At 59.9% G+C, this 16,631-nt stretch overlaps 1 protein-coding gene across 1 annotated transcript in view; it reads right to left on the minus strand.

The window, feature by feature from the left end:
- Positions 1-2,258: 2,258 nt before the first annotated feature.
- ABLIM3 (actin binding LIM protein family member 3) overlaps positions 2,259-16,631 on the minus strand; it is a 52,878-nt gene continuing 38,505 nt past the window's right edge. Inside the window, exons 7-23 of the mRNA XM_086758911.1 lie at positions 14,217-14,304; positions 13,021-13,079; positions 12,377-12,448; positions 11,827-11,982; positions 10,711-10,740; positions 10,010-10,139; positions 9,057-9,155; positions 7,635-7,685; positions 6,411-6,545; positions 6,106-6,170; positions 5,604-5,751; positions 4,888-4,917; positions 4,377-4,435; positions 3,801-3,861; positions 3,566-3,573; positions 2,956-3,036; positions 2,259-2,512 (exon numbers count right to left, since the gene is read on the minus strand). Of these exons, the coding sequence (XP_086615037.1) occupies positions 2,399-2,512; positions 2,956-3,036; positions 3,566-3,573; positions 3,801-3,861; positions 4,377-4,435; positions 4,888-4,917; positions 5,604-5,751; positions 6,106-6,170; positions 6,411-6,545; positions 7,635-7,685; positions 9,057-9,155; positions 10,010-10,139; positions 10,711-10,740; positions 11,827-11,982; positions 12,377-12,448; positions 13,021-13,079; positions 14,217-14,304 (1,386 nt within the window). The 3' untranslated portion in view covers positions 2,259-2,398. The remainder of the gene's footprint in view (positions 2,513-2,955; positions 3,037-3,565; positions 3,574-3,800; positions 3,862-4,376; positions 4,436-4,887; positions 4,918-5,603; positions 5,752-6,105; positions 6,171-6,410; positions 6,546-7,634; positions 7,686-9,056; positions 9,156-10,009; positions 10,140-10,710; positions 10,741-11,826; positions 11,983-12,376; positions 12,449-13,020; positions 13,080-14,216; positions 14,305-16,631) is intronic.

Here is a 16,631-nt window from a genome sequence, read left to right on the forward strand (position 1 = left end):
TAGCCCAGGGCAGACCAGAGGCAGTGACCGCCCCATCCCGCACCCCTGTGCCCAGCTGGGAGCCAGCCCCTGCCCAGACACCGCTCCCTGCCTTGGCCGGTGTTTGCTGCTCCCTCCCTTTTGGATCCAGACCCATTTTCTCTCCTAACGCGGGGTCACCTCTGGGGCTGTGGCCGAGGCACGGGGCGCTTGCAAGCCGAAGCCGCCAATGCTGCTTTGTGGCTGGGACTTGCAAAGCTGCCAAATGGGAGCGGGCTCAGGCAGGGGCTGGAAGCCTAACGTCCCCGCTGCTGCTCTCCGGGGTGCAGACGGGTGCTCCCTGCACACCCCAGGGCAACGGGAGCCCATGAGGGTCCCACGGGTGTCTGCTGCCCCTGAACAGCACAGGCCAGAGAGGCTTCCTCAGCTCTGAGAGAGAGCACTGACCCTGCCTCGGTTTCCCCACCTTTGCTATGCAGGTGGTTGCAGGGAACAGTTAGTTACTGTCCATGAAATGCTTTGAAAATTAAAATACTGTTGCATTATGATTATTATTATTATTATTATTATTAATAATAATAATATCCTCCAGGCTTTTATCACTGAAACTGCTGCTGGAGATGGAAGTTTCTTATAGCCACAAACGGCTGAGCTTGGTTTAGGGAGCCGTAGTTTATATGAACGAAATCATTATAAAAACAGCTGGTTCACTTACTGCCGCACTAAAGTGGACAGGAGCAATTACCAGTGCAATATTGCCATCTCCACCTCAGGCCCCAGTCCCTTCCACACCAGGGTAAACCTCCCGGAGCTGGGGCTGCTGCTGGGGGAAGACCTCCTGCACCGAGCACCCTGCGCGTCTCTCCTGCCTCGCACAGGAACCCGGTGATGGTTTTTTTTGGCAACAAGATGGGCAGGCTTGGCACCCAACTGTGGTGGTGCTGATGGCAAAGAGGGCATTCAACCCGCCTCATGGCAGACGCCAGGACAGGAGGGTTTCAGAGAGGACCAGAACAGGCAGAAGCGGATCTGGCTGGTGGTACAGTGAAGGGAAGACCCTCGCTGTCCCCTTGGAGGAACCCTGCTGACTCAGCTCTTGCAGAGGTGCCCGGTGGCTTGCTGGCCTGTTTGGGACTGCTCCATCCTGTGGTACGCCTGAAAATTGTGCCAGACAAGCAAACAGGAAACCAGAGCACCACAGACACCAGGAAAGATGTTTGTGTGGAAATAACCCTGTTAGTTGTAAGAAAAAAAAATATGCAAAAGCAAAAAAAAAAAAAAATCCCAACAGTTTGCAGTGTAGTGAATGCTGAATGGCCCTGGTAACGGCCTTCATTCCTGGAGGCTTGCAGAAGGATTCTTCTGGGACACAGACATCCATGATGAGGTAATTCAGGAAAACCCCCACGAAAAGGCCCAGCAGTTAGTGGGACTGGTCCTGCCAGCCCCTCTACTCTGGCCTTGCCCGCAGCTCCTGGCCAGCCTGCTCCCATCGCTGCTCACGCAGGTGCCAAGACCCCGCCGGGTGCTCACACCGCCTCTGCTAGAGCCCGATGTGCGGTGGCCCAGGACTGGGCGGCATCGCAGCTTGTCCGCTTTTGGGGCTTGCCAGCCCTGGACAAACCTGAAGAGCGGCAAGAAACTGCACAAGGGAGGAGGTGGCTTTGGCTGTTTCATTTCAGAAGAGCTTGGTTTAGGGATGGCCTGGAAAGCTGTCGTTCCGGCACTTTGAGAGGAGGAACTGGCTCTGTGGCAATATGGGGTTTGCAGGGAAAGCCAACAGCTCAGGACGCATCGGGGCTCAGGCTTGCACCACGACCTGTAGGGGTGAACCCTGGTCCCCGTGGGGTCCCCACCGCTGCTACTCCTTGTCCCCAAGCTCTGTATTTCTGATCCCGAGGGTGAGGATGAAGGTGCTCCCAGTGCCTGGCCCTGTTAAAGGCGGGGAGGGCAATAAGGAGCCCACGGTGGGATCCCACCCGCCTGCAAATGTACCCAGGGCCTTTTCCAACCCGTCAGTAAATACACAGAGCAGCTGAGCAGAGGGGGACAGAACACCCCCATCCCACCCTCCTATCCCACAGCCCTCCTCCTCCCCAGCCCAAGGACACAGCCCAGGGTGCCGTGGCTGCAGCAGGAAAATCCGCCCCCCCATACCCCCTTGCGTCAGTAGTGACAGATGCCAAGGGCTTCGGGGCTCACCTGGCTTTAGCCCCTAGGAAAACCCGAGGACGGATACAGAAACAGGGTTGGAAAAGAAGAGGAAACAACGACCATGATCTGCGAGACTCCAATTCACTCTCAGAGGTGCAGAGGGCGCCTCTGCCACGTACAGCACCAAGAGTCATACAGAGCTGCAATATAGAGATCTCTCTATGTATATATTTATAGGTATGTATATATTTATAGTGCACTGTATTTAAAACAGCCGGGCCTGCTTCTTCAGCTCATTCCTCTTCCAGAGGGCCAGGCGGTCGAACTCGGCGATGGTCATGCCAAAGATCTGGTAGAACTCCTCCTGGGACAGGTGGCGCTGGGGAGAGAGGGGATGCTGGGCTGGGGACCATGGCCACCACCTGGGGCCAACGGCCACCACATGGGCTGTATGGCTGCAGCGAGGTGGGCAGGGCATGCGAGGGGGTCTGACGGCATCCCCTGCCCAGCTGGGTGCAATGGGGTGCTGTAACCCCCAGCAGTGCTCACTCAGGAAAGGGGGAGGACCCAGCTCCCTCCTGCTCCTGCCAAACGCACTCATGCTGTGGGCATGGGGAACAGCTTTGCTTGGCCAGCGGAGCAGCAGAACCACCATGACAGTGTGCTGGTACACGTGTGCTCCTGGGGAGCTGTGGAGATGCTCCTCACACGTCCACGAGCCCCTCACAGCCCCACGCTGCCTGCCAGCTAAGGGGACATCCCGCAGGACTGGGTACCTCCGACCCTGAGAAGATTGTCCCCGGTGGAAAAGGGTCCCCTCACCTCTAATCGAGTCCTGTCCACATCTTTGGGCAGCTGGTTCCTCCCCCTTGTCTTCACCAGGAGCAGCTCGTAGGGGTATATCTGCACGGGGATAGGAAGACCATGGGATAGCTCCACAGCCAGAAGAAGACAGTTGGGGCACAACCAGGAATGGGGCCTTGGGGCCATGTTTGCAGGGTTTGGGTGGCACAGCTGCCTCCAAGGCTTGGATGGGACAAAGCAGAAAGGGAACGTGCTCTCAGGGTGACCCCTATCCACCTTGAATCACTTTGGTGGCTCTGGAATAGCCTGCTCACTCTGCGAAACCAGGAGTGACCCAGGGATGAGTGCAAGTAAGGAATCACCAGCACAACCACCCTTCCCTGTTCCTCACCCAGGAGACACTTCTGCTTGGCCAAGGGCTTGGGACCCTGTCAGGAGGGGACGGACTCTGGTCCGAGCCCCACAGTCCCAGGATAGGGCTGTCCTGTAGGGGATGGAGAGGGATGAAGATAGGGCATTGCGGGCAGAGGGGAAAGCTTCCTCCTGAAGGGTCTGGGAACACACGGGACTCCCTCTCGGTGGTACTCACATCGGCTGGCTGCCACTCCTTGGAGCGGGAGCATCTTACCTTGTACTCTGCGGGGAGAGAGAAAAGACAAGAGAGACATGAGCCACGCTGACCCCTCTGCTGCCAGGATCTGTCCCCCAGGGCTGCGGGGCCCCCACTTGTCTCCCCCTTCTCCCTCCAGCCTGGACCTCATTTTCTGGAGCTGCTGGCAGTGGGGTAGGCACCCCCATGGCATCTGACTCCCTGCCTACAGGGTCCCCTGCCCTCGCTGCTCCCCAGCCCTGCGGTGCCTTACCTCGCATCCCCCAGTTGACGGCGTTCGTGCTGTCGTAGTGGAAAAGCTCGGCACTGGGAGGCTGCAGGAGGGATATAGGGAGAGAAGGAGTAAGAGGGGGTCCCCTCCAGACGCTCAGCATGGCACCTCCCGTGTCCCCAGGGGAGAAGGCATCCACCCATCCCAAAGCAGGACCCCCCTCCCCACACCTGGCAGTGCGGAAACTGAGGCACACGGAGGTGAAGTGATGAGCCCAGGTCACACTGAGGCAGGACCAGGTCTCCTGACCCCCAGCAATCGCTGCCCCAGGGCGTAAAGCAAAACTCTTCTGTTGGGAAGCAACACCAGCATCGCTCTGAAATGTGTCCTGCAGGATGTTCAGGGCAGGCACCTCTGTCCTGCAGTGCCGGGACAGGACACTTTGGTCCCTGATAAGGGTCATTTTGGACTGGCACAGCCCAGCAGTGACAGCAGGGGTGCAGAGAAGGGGGGAGCAGGAGACCCTAGTTATGAAAGGGGAGCACTGAGGCTTTGAGGAGAATGATGAAGGGTGCAAAGATGCCTGGCAGCAGCAGGATGCAGGCAGGAGGCACTTACCCTGTGCAGCCCGTTCCTCCTGTAGGCAGGAAGGGAGGCCGACTTAGAGATGAGGGGATCTGCAAAGAAGCCACCAAGGTTCATCAGGCAAAGTGAAGTGTTGAGCCCCACACTCCAGGACAGCACCCACTGGGCCACCCTACTCCTGTGCTCCCACGTCGCTACCCAGCTCCACAGTCACCCTGCTCTGTCTCCTTCCAGCTCCAACTAATTTCCAGCCTGGCTTCCTCCCGTGCTGATATTCCTCTCTCCAAAATCCCTTTCCCATGGCAGCCCTCCTGCCTCACCCTTCAGTGCCACAGAATTTTCTCTCTCAGTTTCTCTGACTCGTCCTGTCCCAGCACTGCCACCAGCTCTGCTCTGGTTCAGCTCTACCCTGGACCAGCCTTTCATGGGCTCCTTCTTCTCTCCCCATCTTCCCTCCCCAGTCCCAGCATCTCCTCCAGCTCTGGCTCAGGACCCCACAGCCACGGGGGACGGGCCGCGGAGGGCTGCAGGCTCGCACGCTCACCGCTGTCAGCCAGGTAGTGCATCCGGGGAGCTGCAAGGAGAGCAGAGCTGGGTGTCAGGGAGCACCCCGCACCACGCAGAGCTGCCCCGCTGCCAGCCCCGCGGATCCTTCTTGGGGCTCCTGGGGGCCCAGTGCGGCTGAGGGGCTCCCTGAGCATCCACAGCTCTGTGAGGGCAGATGTGCCACGAGGAAGGAGAGCATGGAGTGGGCAAGGACATTCCCCAGGCTCCCCAGTGTCCCCAGAGCCCCCTGTAGCCCCGAGGGGAGAGGGGCTGGGCACCCTGGGTGCTGTGCAGTGAGAGCAGCACAAGCAAGGAAGGCAACCCTGGGGTCAGCCAGCAGGTCTGGGGTGCCAGGAGGTCCCAGACATGCTATTAATGAGGAGGCACACGGGCAGCGAGCCCAAACCAGGCCAGAGCAAAGCCAGCGTGGCTGTGCTGTGGGATTCCCAAGGGAACCTTCAACCCCCTGGCGAGGCACTTCAGGCTGCCTGGACAGAATGCCAACACCCGCCGGGCGATGCCCCATCCCAGCCACGGCGCAGGGAATGGATGGAGCCCTCCAGAGAGGAAAAGAGTCTCCCAGGTCCAACTCTGGCACCAGCACCTCTCCCACCACCCCATCCCCGTCCTCTTGTCCTTCCCTCTCCATGCCAGCAAACCTCCCACAGCTGTGGGGCCATGCCGGGTGGGACAGAGGGACAGGGCTGTCCTTACAGCCGTTGAGGGAGCCCTCGTAGCCAGCCGTGTGCAGGGCTTCTCTGCTGCTGGCCGAGCTGCGAGGGGGTGTCCAGGGGTCTGCGTAGGAGTTGGACCGAGCCTTCATCTCCTCCCGCAGGATCAGCCTGCCGATGCCGCTCTGGATCTGGGCAGGGGGTAAAAGCCACTTCGCACCCCTCCTTTCCTTGCCCGGCCCTCCCCAACCACTGGCACATTGCGGTAGGGCACAGGACCTCCCGGCACAGGCTCAGCATCTTCCATCTGCTCCCTCGTCCCCAGGGATGAGGTGCTGGGGTGGGGTGCTTGGCAAGGAGAGGTGCATTCCTTCCTCTTTCAGGCCCCATGCTGGGGGTGGCCAAGGTCGGAGGAGGGCAGGAGGGATGGTGGTTGCCCCTTCTCGGATGGCAGAGCTGAGCTGGGCCTCCTCCCAAAGCCACCCACCATGGGTGGCTTGCTGCCAGCCCTGCCCTGCCAGGCTGCGGGCAGGGAGATCACTCACCTTGTGCATGCCCCGGTCGTACCCGTCCTCCTCGCCTCCTGACGAGAACCTCCGGGCTCGGGGGGCTGCAAGGAGACATGTGGGGGGGTCAGATAGGGAGGAGACAGTCCCCAACTGCATGGGGACAGCCAAGTCCCAAGGGCTGCTAGGATTTTGGGGTCACTTGGGCAGGTATGTCTGCTCAACCCCATCTTCAGGTCCAGACCTAGCTCGGGGAGGGAGTAGGGGGGTCTCTCCCAGGGAATGGTTGGATTTGAGAGCAAGAATGGGTTTCCCATTCTCCCAGCACCATGGGGGGCTGTTACCTTTGGGGGAGCCTTGGAAGGACCAGTACTCTGACTCGGAATGGTAGTACGGGTCTGGGGAGTAGGCAGGGCTGTACTTGGATGACTGTGCGATGTCTTCGCTGGTTTTGCTTTTCGTGGCTGCAGGGATGTTGTCTGTAAAAGGAGCAAGGAGAGCTGTAACGAGGACCCCAAGTGCTCCCAGCAGACTTGCAAAGATTGACTCTGGGATGAAGGCAAATCCTCTTCCCTCCCCTCTCCCCAGTGGCTGCCAGTGATCTATGTCCGGAACAGCATGGAGCAGAGCTGGAAATAATCCATTTTGAAGTGGCCGACACCTCCTGCAGACAAGGGTGCAGAGGCAGACAGTGGGGACAGGCATAAGCAGAGGGCTGTCACTGGTGTGGCTGGGGAGGGACCCAAATGGCTCACAGCCCACAGCAAGCTCTGGCTCCTGCAAAGAGCTCACCCCCAGCCCAGGCTGTCCCATCTCCCGGAGGGGATGGAGGAAGGCTCAGTCCCGCCAGGGAAAAGGCTCTGGATGGGTTACTGTCAAGCAAGGCAGTGGTGGGCTGTGCAGCGAGGGGGGACAAGGGGTGATCCCAGAGCTCCAGCTGTGGCACGTAAGAAACCCAAGGGTGAGTGCTGCTCCTTTCCCCCAGGGACCAGGAGACTGGTAGGGGTTGGAGCACCAAGGACCAGCTGTGTGGCAGAGCCATCCCACCACCCCAAGCGGGCGCAGGGGACCCTGCCAGCGGCAGCTACTTACAGCAGCGGGCACAGGCAGCAGCGAGGCGGTGGGAGTTGGGCAGGAGGGAAGGGAGAGCCCAGGGAGAGAGAGGAGACACAGTTACCGCTCGAGGGGAGCTGCCGTCCCCCTACGCGTGGAAGCAAGCAGGGACAGCACAAGCCAGCCCCACTGAGAAACACCAAACACCCCCGTGCCTCCTCCCCAGCCTTCAACACCACCCCCAGCAGCATCCTGGAGCATCCACCCAGGACAGGCTGTGATTTTTCTCCAGGGCTCCTCATGAAACTGCAAATTACTGAATTGCACTCTGCTACCCAGAGGGGAAGCAGGAGCATCAGCCCACCAAAGCCCAGCACCCCAACATCTTACCCTGATGCCTGCTCCCATCTCCCACCCTGACCCTACACGCAACTCAGACGGACCAAACCCCGCGCTGGTACCCTGCCCAGCTGTCCCTGCGGAGCAGAGCCCGGCGCGCAGCCGGCAGACCGTACCGTGTCGCTTGTAGATGGGGGGCTTCCGGTAGATGTTACTCTCGCCGGCAGCTGGTGGAAGAATGAAGAAAGAAAGGGAAGAAAGAAGGAAAGAAGGAAGGGAAGGTCAGTGTGGATGTGCTGAGAGTGGGCAGGACAGAGGTCCTGGAGGAGACGCTATCCCCACACCACTTTTCCATCACACAACCACCTCCGGGCCCACGCGTCCCACGGGAGCGCAGCCAGGGCCAGGTGGGCTCCAGGACAGGCAGCAGGGATGCGGTCCCGGGGTCGCTCTTGGGCAGCGGTGCGCACAGAGGACATGCAGTGAGCACCCCAGCATCAGCATGCACGGCGGGGTGGTGGGTGCGCCAGGCCCCGGGAGGGAGCTGCACAGCCGGGAACCACCGGCCGTCCCTGCCAGCCATGCACCACGGCTCGCGCTGGTGCTACTTCTCGGGGGTGCCAGCGCCTGAAAGAACTGCCTGCGAGCTACCTGGGGCAACACAACATCAGCCAAAGCCTCTTTCCGCAGCAGAGAGAGAGAAAAGAGCGAGCTGGGAGGGAAAGCAAACCAGAGCCTGGTGCTGAGAGCTACAGCCCCCGCGTAGAGGCCAGGCAGCAGAGCTGGCGGAGCAGGGAGGGGGCCATCCATAAACCACCGACCGTCAGCAGGGATGGGATGGGAGCAGGGGACCGTGGTGGAGAGCCCCTGTGTGTCCTCAGGGTGCTGTCCCAGAGCATCAGCTCTACACTACAGAGGGTGCCACGCTTTGGAGGAGGCCAAGGGCAGCAGGAGATGCCCACTGCTGAGCAGGGTGGTCCGGGGCTCTGCCCCTAATGTGCGTGCTGAAGGATGGATGAGCAGCTCTGCCTGCTTCCCTCCCCAGTCTCCCTTTCTGCCCGCTCCGTCCCCGTCCCCGTGGGCTCTGCATGGCCGGGAGCGGGTGGTGGCCCTTACCTGGTGGCCCCCTGCAATCCCTGCAGAAGGGGAGCAGGCATCTGGCAAGCCCAGAAGACTCTGGGGGGAGGGAGCAGCGGGCCCTAGGGGGAGTATAAAATAGTCATCTGTAGCGGGTGGGTGCGGAAAGGCCCCCGGCAGACACACTGCAGCTCGTGATCCTAGGGGGGAGGTGGGGGGCAGGCTCTCCGCAGGGGTCTCGTCTTCGTGTGAGGGGTGGAGGAAGGTTGGGGAAGAGGGAGAAAAGGGACGTTGCAAGGGTCAAGCAGACTCTGGGTGGCTCTGGGACATCCAGGTGGTGACGGGGAGGAGGGTTCAAGCTGCAGGTCCTGTTTATGGATGGCCTCTACCAGGGGTAGATCCTGCTGCCAGCTGGCTCTAGGCAGGCGGTGGAGCTACGCATGCGACACAGGGGGAACGGCACATGCGGGCATGCCACAGACACGGCGCTTCCCCGGGGACCGGGGCGCTCCAGAGCCTACCTGGGATGTGGAAATGCTTGGGTGCTTGGTATGAGGTTGGAGTGGAGGACCTCACATCTAACTGGCTATAGTAGGGGGAGCTGCGCCCGCTCTCGGTGCCTACGCGGTGCCGAGCAGAAGCAGCCGTAAGTGACCGAGAGAGAGAACAAGAGGCAGAAGAAAATGGGTGTTAAATGCAGCGGCGTTAGAAGAGCAGGGGGTGACCCACGTGGCAGGGGTGATGGCGATGTGCACCGGGCTGTGGTCCAGGACGGGGTGTGATGGAGCTGGGGGAGATTTCCTGCACCTCCGGAGGAAGGCGGGATGCAGAGGAAACCCTGTGTGCAGGTGCTGTTACAGGGCAGCAGTTTGCCCTGCTGCTGGTGGGAGGAAAGGCGAGCGTGCTGCTGAGGCAAACGGTGATGGGCCCTTGCAAGTGCAGTGCAGGGGCAGCTCGGGGAATGCAGGACCCCCGGACTTACTGACCTCCGATTTTACCAGTTGTTCCTCCCCGGCTCCGAAGGACAGCAGCACAGACACACTCTGCTTCCCCCCCAACACGCTCCAGGGCGTGCACACGTGTAGGTGTAAGGACCCCCTCCTTGCAGCACTGGCTGGACACAAGCACTCTCACGCCTCTTCCAGAGCTACCAAGCCAGCTGAGGCGTCTTCACTGGACCTGGGGGTCACCTCTCTTCCCACCCCACCCTCCATGAGCCCCAGCTCATGTCTGACCCAGGACAAAGCCCCCTTGGCCTTTCCTCGCTGCTCACAAGACAAGAGTCAGGGGAGCCAGAGGATGCACACAGCAGAGTTGGTCACTGCCCCCCATAGACCCCCCCAAGCCTTCTGCCTGCTTGCCAGAGGAGGGACCACCGAGGTCCCCTGGGAGAAGCAAGGGACAGTTTGGTGATCCCTGCTCCACTCGGAGGTCTGAGCTTAGCCCCGTCTGGGGTTGCAACTGAAGTCCTCACCTGAGCGGTAGAAATGGTGGGGGGACCTCGGGATGGTGGGGGACATGCCCTGGCGGCTGTAGGTGGGGGAGTCGATGTAGCCAGGGCTGGAGGCTCGCCTCTGCCGCGTGTCGAAGCTCTCGTAGATGTCCTGGGGATGGGGAAAGGTGTGGAGAGAAGCAGGGTTAGAGCTGGAGGGATGAGGGACGAGGCAGGTCAGTGCCTGGCAGCCCTGTGGGGAGGTGTCCCATGGACAGGGGTCCCCACGCTCGTGGCAGCCCGGGAGGGCACATGCTCCACGGCGTGACATGCCGGATAGCGTGCATCTCCTCTGCAACTGGAGGGAGTCCCCAAGCTGCTCCGCCTCCCTGCCACCGAAACGCAGGCAGCAAAGCCCAGGGTTTGGGACCAGATGACGGTGTCTGGCCACAGGCTTTCACCCCCTTGCCTGGAGATCGTCCCCTTCCCCTGTGCTTGTTCCCAAATATTGGTGTCTCCCTCCACAGGGCAGAAGCTGCACCCTGGGTCTGCTCTGTCAGGGAGGTCTTGCATGCTGCTTTCACCGGGGCCGGAAGGACAGGACCCTCCTGGGACAGGGTCCCCCCTGTCACCTCCAACTCGGGGCAGCACCCGCGCGGGGGGTCATTCAGCAGTCCCTGGGTGAAGGGACGCCCTGCAGCGGCAGTAGGTGACAGACCCCCAGTGCCCAGTGGGGACATTACCTGCGAGTACGGGGAGAGGGTCCCCAGGGACTGGAGGCAGCAGGAGGCAAAGAGGGGAGAGAGAGACAGACAGCACACAGTTAAGGGGAGCAGTGACAGATTGAGGTCCCATAGCAGCTCGCTGTCCCCCTGTTGCAGCCACACCACAGCTGCCAGGCAGCGAGGGCGGCGGGTGGCACAGAGCCCAACTGTGGCAGGAGGCCGGGCAGGGAGCCCCTGGCTGGGAGGGGAGCTGGCAAGAGGACAGCACCTCCCGAATTGGCAGCCTGCACCCCTTCTCAGAGACCTCGGTGGAGTGGCTGCAAGGGGGAAAAGTGGCTGCTGGCCCCGCAGTGCCCACAGCTGTGGCCGTGCTGCCTGCGCCATCACCGGTCAGGCTGGAGGAAAGCAGGCTTGTGACAAGCCTTGGGACTGGAGACGTGAGAAATGCTGCTGCTGGCCATGACGAAGTCCTCTTCCAGGCCCACCTCAGGTCCCCCATCTCTGCGTGGACCTACTGAAATCATCCAGCAGCCTCAGCCTGCCTGGGGGAGCCGGGCAGGGCAGGCCAGTGCCACGTGCTCCCTGGGCACCACCTCATCACACGTTTGATAAAACGCACTGACCAAGCCCTCTTTCTCTGCCAGCACCCAACGGGTGATGCCTCGCGAGGCTGGGTGGCCAGGGGAATTGCTTGCCAGGGTCCAGGCCTTGGTCTGAGCCTGCTGGCCGTCTCTCCATCCACCCCAGAGGGATGCACACATGTTGTGTGCCCCTCCTCCCTCGCTGCGGGCTAGGATGGATGAGCTCCCTGCCCCATCACTCCTGAGGGTGACATTTCCTCTCACACTGTGCCAGATGTCCCAGCACACCAGGTCTGCAGCACAGCATGGGCAGGGAGCTGCCATCAGCTGATAAGGTCACTGGTTTCTTCCTTACTCTACAGCAGTAGCACCAAGATTTCCCTTCCAGCCCAGGCCCTCTTCCCAGTGATGGGGAGCCTCCAGGAGAGGTCTTATCCCGACTCCTGCCTCCCTGCAGTATTCCCACCGGAGTGAGTGAACCCACATGCAGTTTCCCCCATCGCCCAAATAGGGGCCCGGCTCCCTGTGCATTGGGTGCATCAACACTCAGTACCTCCCCATAGCTATATCTCTCCAGCGTCTCATCCGACGTGTATCTGTGATAGGGCTCGTAGGAAATGAGGTCAGGACGCTGCACTTCATAGATGGATTTAATCTTGGGAAGAGCTGCCAGGTCTTTGTAATTAAGGATCTCATTATCCACTTTAGCCTAGGGAGAAGGAGAGACAGAGAGACGGAAAGGAAGAGGAGGAGAGAAGGAAGGAGAGGCTGGAGTGCACAGTGTGGAGCCAACACAGAGCAAACAGAGCCCACCGTCACCTCAGCAGCAGGAAGAGGTAAGAGGAGATGTCCGAGAGGCAGCAGCGGGAAGGGGCAGAGGAGCTGGGAGGGTGGGACTGTGCCCCTCTGAATATCAATACCACTGGCAGCACAGCATGCCGCTGGGGCGAGGGGACACGGATTGTCCATGCTGTCCCCAAAAGCTGGGCTTGTTCCCAGGGGACACCTCACACTACAGAGCAGTGCTGGGAACTGCTGCTCCCTTCCCTGGAGCCAAAGCATCTGTCCTGCCCCATGCAGACGAGGGGCAAAGCTGTACTTACGCAGATGACACGGTTCGGGGAGCCGATGCTGGACCCGGGGGGTGAGATGGAGGTTTCTGACGTCCTTCTGTGCTGTGGAGGCAGAAAAGCAGAGGAGAGGTGAGAGCACGGCGAGGAGGGACCTCTGAGCAGACACAACGCTGGGTGCAGCAAGCAAATCATTGGGTCTGCGGCTGAATTTCACTCAAGGTTCAGTTCCTCTGCCCTTTCATCCACTTGCTGCTGGAGCCCACGGCCTCTGCAGGCTGCCCTGCCGTCCAGCTTTGCACCCTGGCTTCTTTCGAGGCCAGATCTGGAGTCAGGGACGTGGCCTGGTAAGACCCAGTGGGTAACTGTCCCTGTGGCCATGTTGGCACAGAGAGGGAGCAACAGCTCGAGCGGTGCGGGGGGTTGGAGAGGGGATGGCTGTGCCCCCTCCCTGGCTGTGGCATGGGCCGGTGCCAGCCAGCAGGCAGGTCCTGGCTAACGGCCTCGGCCACCGCCGCCCACCATCCTCTGGGCAGTGGGGACAGAGCTCGTGCCAGCCTCCAGAAACCACCCCGGGCTTGGACGCTGCCACAACCGCTCACCTCCGGCAGGGACTCGGGGGCAACATCGCCTGGGATGTGCCACCTCTCAGAGATGTCCCGTAACCTGCTGCCTACCTTTAGCTTCTTCTCTGCTCTGGCCGCCTGCTTGCAGATGGGGTGCCATACTTCGGAGCCTGCAACGCAGCAAAGGGAAAGCGTTTCAGCTCCACGCACAGCTCACCCCCGCTGCTAGGGATTTTCCAGCTCCCTCTGCCATGGAGGAGTCCCATCCTGTGCCTGCTGCCTCCATCACCGACCAGGATGATGGTCCACGGTTCCCGGAAGGGACATGTTGGTGCTCTCCCTAACAGCAGCTGCATTGAGCAACTGGTGTTCCAGGAGTGCAACCCCTGCAGGGTCAGGAACCGGAGTTCCAGCACCAAGATGTGGTGACCAAGAGTTACTAAGCTGTGACAGCAAACCCAGGCGTGTTTTTGGCACAGCCCAGTGCTCAGCCAGGCAGCTCGTGCTGGTGAAACTCGGGGTAACACTGAGCCCGGGGCACCCACAGCCCCCTGCACGCTTGGACTAGTACCAGCAAAGCCACTGAGCTGAGCACACCCATCCTGCTGCCCACAACGATGCCTTGCTAGGACCCCCACTCCAGCTCTCTCAGTGCACAGTTCCCCCTTTGGCACCCATGGAATCATTAGTGACTCAGGGTGACAAGCAAGCACAGGTTACTGAGAGAAAACAAACCCTCCCTGCATGCTGGAAATAGCCCCTAAGGCAGCTCCAGGTAGGGCTGAGCTCCTGCCGAAACAAAACCCAAACCACCCAGCTGTGCTGAGCGAAAGCCTTACCCCTCCAGTGCTGCTCAGAGGGTAACCTGGATGGAGGCAGTAGGGAAAGGGTCCTGGACCACTCTCCCCTGGGGCTCGGGAGAGCAGGGAGCCAGGCACCTTGTGCCCATCCCAGCCTCTAATCGCTGGGCACGGGCCAGGGACACATCCAGGCATGTCCAGCAGCGCAGGGAGACCAGCAGGGAGCAAAAAGCTGCTGACAAGGAACAAAGTCTCCTCCAGCTCAGCGGCAGGGAAGGTTTCATGGAAATAAATGATTGTTGCATGACCCAGGAACAGTTCAGGGGCTAGGAAGCAGCAGAAAAGGGGTCTCTGGCATTGCTGCACAGAGAGACCCTTTCGGCACCGATCATTATAAGGACCCGAATCCCAAACGTCGCCATGACCAGCACACCCCTGCACAGTCATGCTGGTCCATGCCCCGATGCGGGGCAGGGGAGCCCCACCTCCCCACAGCAGGATCCCTACCTGTGAGGTACATCTCCTCTCCTTCTGTGAACATCTGGTGGCAGCGGACACATCTGGCACAGGTGGGGTGGTAGTGCTTCCCTCCTGCCTGCGAGGGCGAGCAAAGGAGAGGGGCCCTTGAGCAAGGCAGGACATGGTGACCTGCTCATGTCCCTGAGGGCAAGTGGCCCAGGCATCACTCGCTGCTGCAGATGATGACAAGGTGAATGGGGCAAAACCACCCAGGGTGGCCTCAGAGACTACCACAACACATGGAGACAACCAGGGGCTGCTTCATCACTAATGCTTCTGATCTGCTGGACTACGAGTCCGACTGGGAACATTGTGCTCCCCTTGTCCAACACCCAGCAAAGCAAAGCCAGGCTGTTCCAAACTCCCAAGGAAGGTACCCCTACAAACCTCACCCCTAATAAATTGTCCCTGCACTCTGGAAATAACTGAGAGCCCACAAGGAAATAACCTTGCAAAGCACAGGCTCCTCTTGCTGTCAGACCCTCACTGGCTGCCGTTGCCAGCCTCTCTCTCTCTCTCCCTTAAACCAACTCTTCTCCTTCTGTGAAGCCATGCCCAAACTTCAGCCCCAGCAACACGCTGTTCCCCAGCTGAGCAGGAGCTGGGCTGCTCCCTTTGCTCTTTGACAGGGATAATGGTTTTAATTGGTAGCTTGTTTCTACTCAAAGTGTCTGCTAGCATTTCAATTATAGGCTCATTTTCTGGGCCGGGAGCTGGGAGGCAGGAGCTGGCTCAGGGCAGGAGGAATCCAGGCTGAGCTCGACCCCAAAGGACATTTTACTCCCATAATAATCCGAGAGAAGAGGAAGGATAATTTAAGGCAGCAGAAGGAAGACGAGGCTCTGGCTGACAAAGGGGAGGGTTATGACCAAGGGGGCTGGAGCCAGTTTGAAGCAGGGAGGATCAACAGGAAAATTTGCTGTGAGCATAACTGAGAATCTGTCAGTTGACTGCCCATAAAAATCAACCTGGAACTCAATGTCCTTGGGGTGCAGACAGCAGCCAGTGGCTTTTTCCCTCCAGTTTACGCCAAAAAACAAGTGGACGGTTTTAGGGCAGGCAGGGGAGATGAGTGGGAGTGTTTGGACCCCTCTTCCTTTCACTGCAGTGCACCCCAATCCAGCGAGGGGACAGCCCTGTGCCCCAGTCACCTCCCTGGGCCAGCTGGCACAATGTATTCCTGGGCAAAATACCCCCAGTTCACACCCAAAAGCTTGATAACACAGCAGGAAAGTTACTGGTGGGAGGGCTGCAGAGACAGACCCACCGTGAGCGCCAGTCAGCAGCAAGGAAGGTGCCAGCCCCGGTCACCCAGGCTCTCCGGTGGGATGCAAGAGGTCCCCACGGCAGCCCCAGCGAGCAGCCAGCCTGAGCCCCAGCCCACACAGCGGCAGGGGCTTGCACCGAGCAAACACACTGGTTGGTTCCAGGCTTAGATTCTTAGAGATTATAAACTGGTTTTACCCCTAAAACCCTCATCTGGAGCCCCCAGTGTCACTGACAACATGCCAGTGCGCTCATCGTGCCTCACACACGCTGCTCCAGGGAGGACCATGCCAAGAGGGGATGCGTTGCAGATCAGGGTGTGAACGTGGAGAAAGGCTGGCTGCTCCATACCACTATGTACCAGCAGTACATACCAGCCCAGTCCCACCTTCATTTCAATGCAGACCTTCTCCAAAACCCACCCAACATCTCAACACCCACCACTCCTCCTCGAGGAGCAACTCTCTAAACCTCCCTCCTTTTATACTGGTTAATATGACAGTTCATAGAAAAGCTGGTGGAGGCTGTGAGGGAAGAGACCTGCTCGTTATCACTTGGGGTCCCTCAAAGACTCATTAATCATCCAAGCCTGGCTGCGCAGCTCGGAGCAGTTGGGAAAGCCCGGAGGCTGCCGGGATAGCACGAGAAGACTCCTTAAGGTCTAAAATTATTTAAAGGCGCCCTTTCCATTTCACGCTCTGCCGGAGAAGACAATTAAAGCCTGTGGTTTTACAGATCATCCAATACTGTGAACAGGCACAGACCCAGGGAGGGCGGGGAGCACAGGCTCAGCCCTGGTCATGCCCACAGGCTCTGCAATGCTCTCTGGCACCCAAACCCAATGCTCCTCTCTGCTCCATGACAGCACCTATGAGGAGGTGGCACCTCACCTCTGCCCGTGGGGACCCTGGCACCAAGGCATGTTACTTCCAGCTCATGAAGTCCCATTGCACAAGGAGGGCTCCCACACCCGGGTGTGGGTGCAGCAGACAAGGTGCTAATGCGAGACGGCTGCTGCCTGGGGCATCGTTAGGACTCAGCCAGCTTCTTCCCACAGCCCGGCATGGGCAAGCAGAGTTGGCTGCACCTCCATCCAAGAAGAGTGGATGCTGGGAGCAGAGCTGGGGATGGAGGGCA

Source organism: Chlamydotis macqueenii, chromosome 14, assembly GCF_036417535.1.
Source record: "Chlamydotis macqueenii isolate bChlMac1 chromosome 14, bChlMac1.mat, whole genome shotgun sequence".
In the NCBI taxonomy this organism is placed as follows: domain Eukaryota; kingdom Metazoa; phylum Chordata; class Aves; order Otidiformes; family Otididae; genus Chlamydotis; species Chlamydotis macqueenii.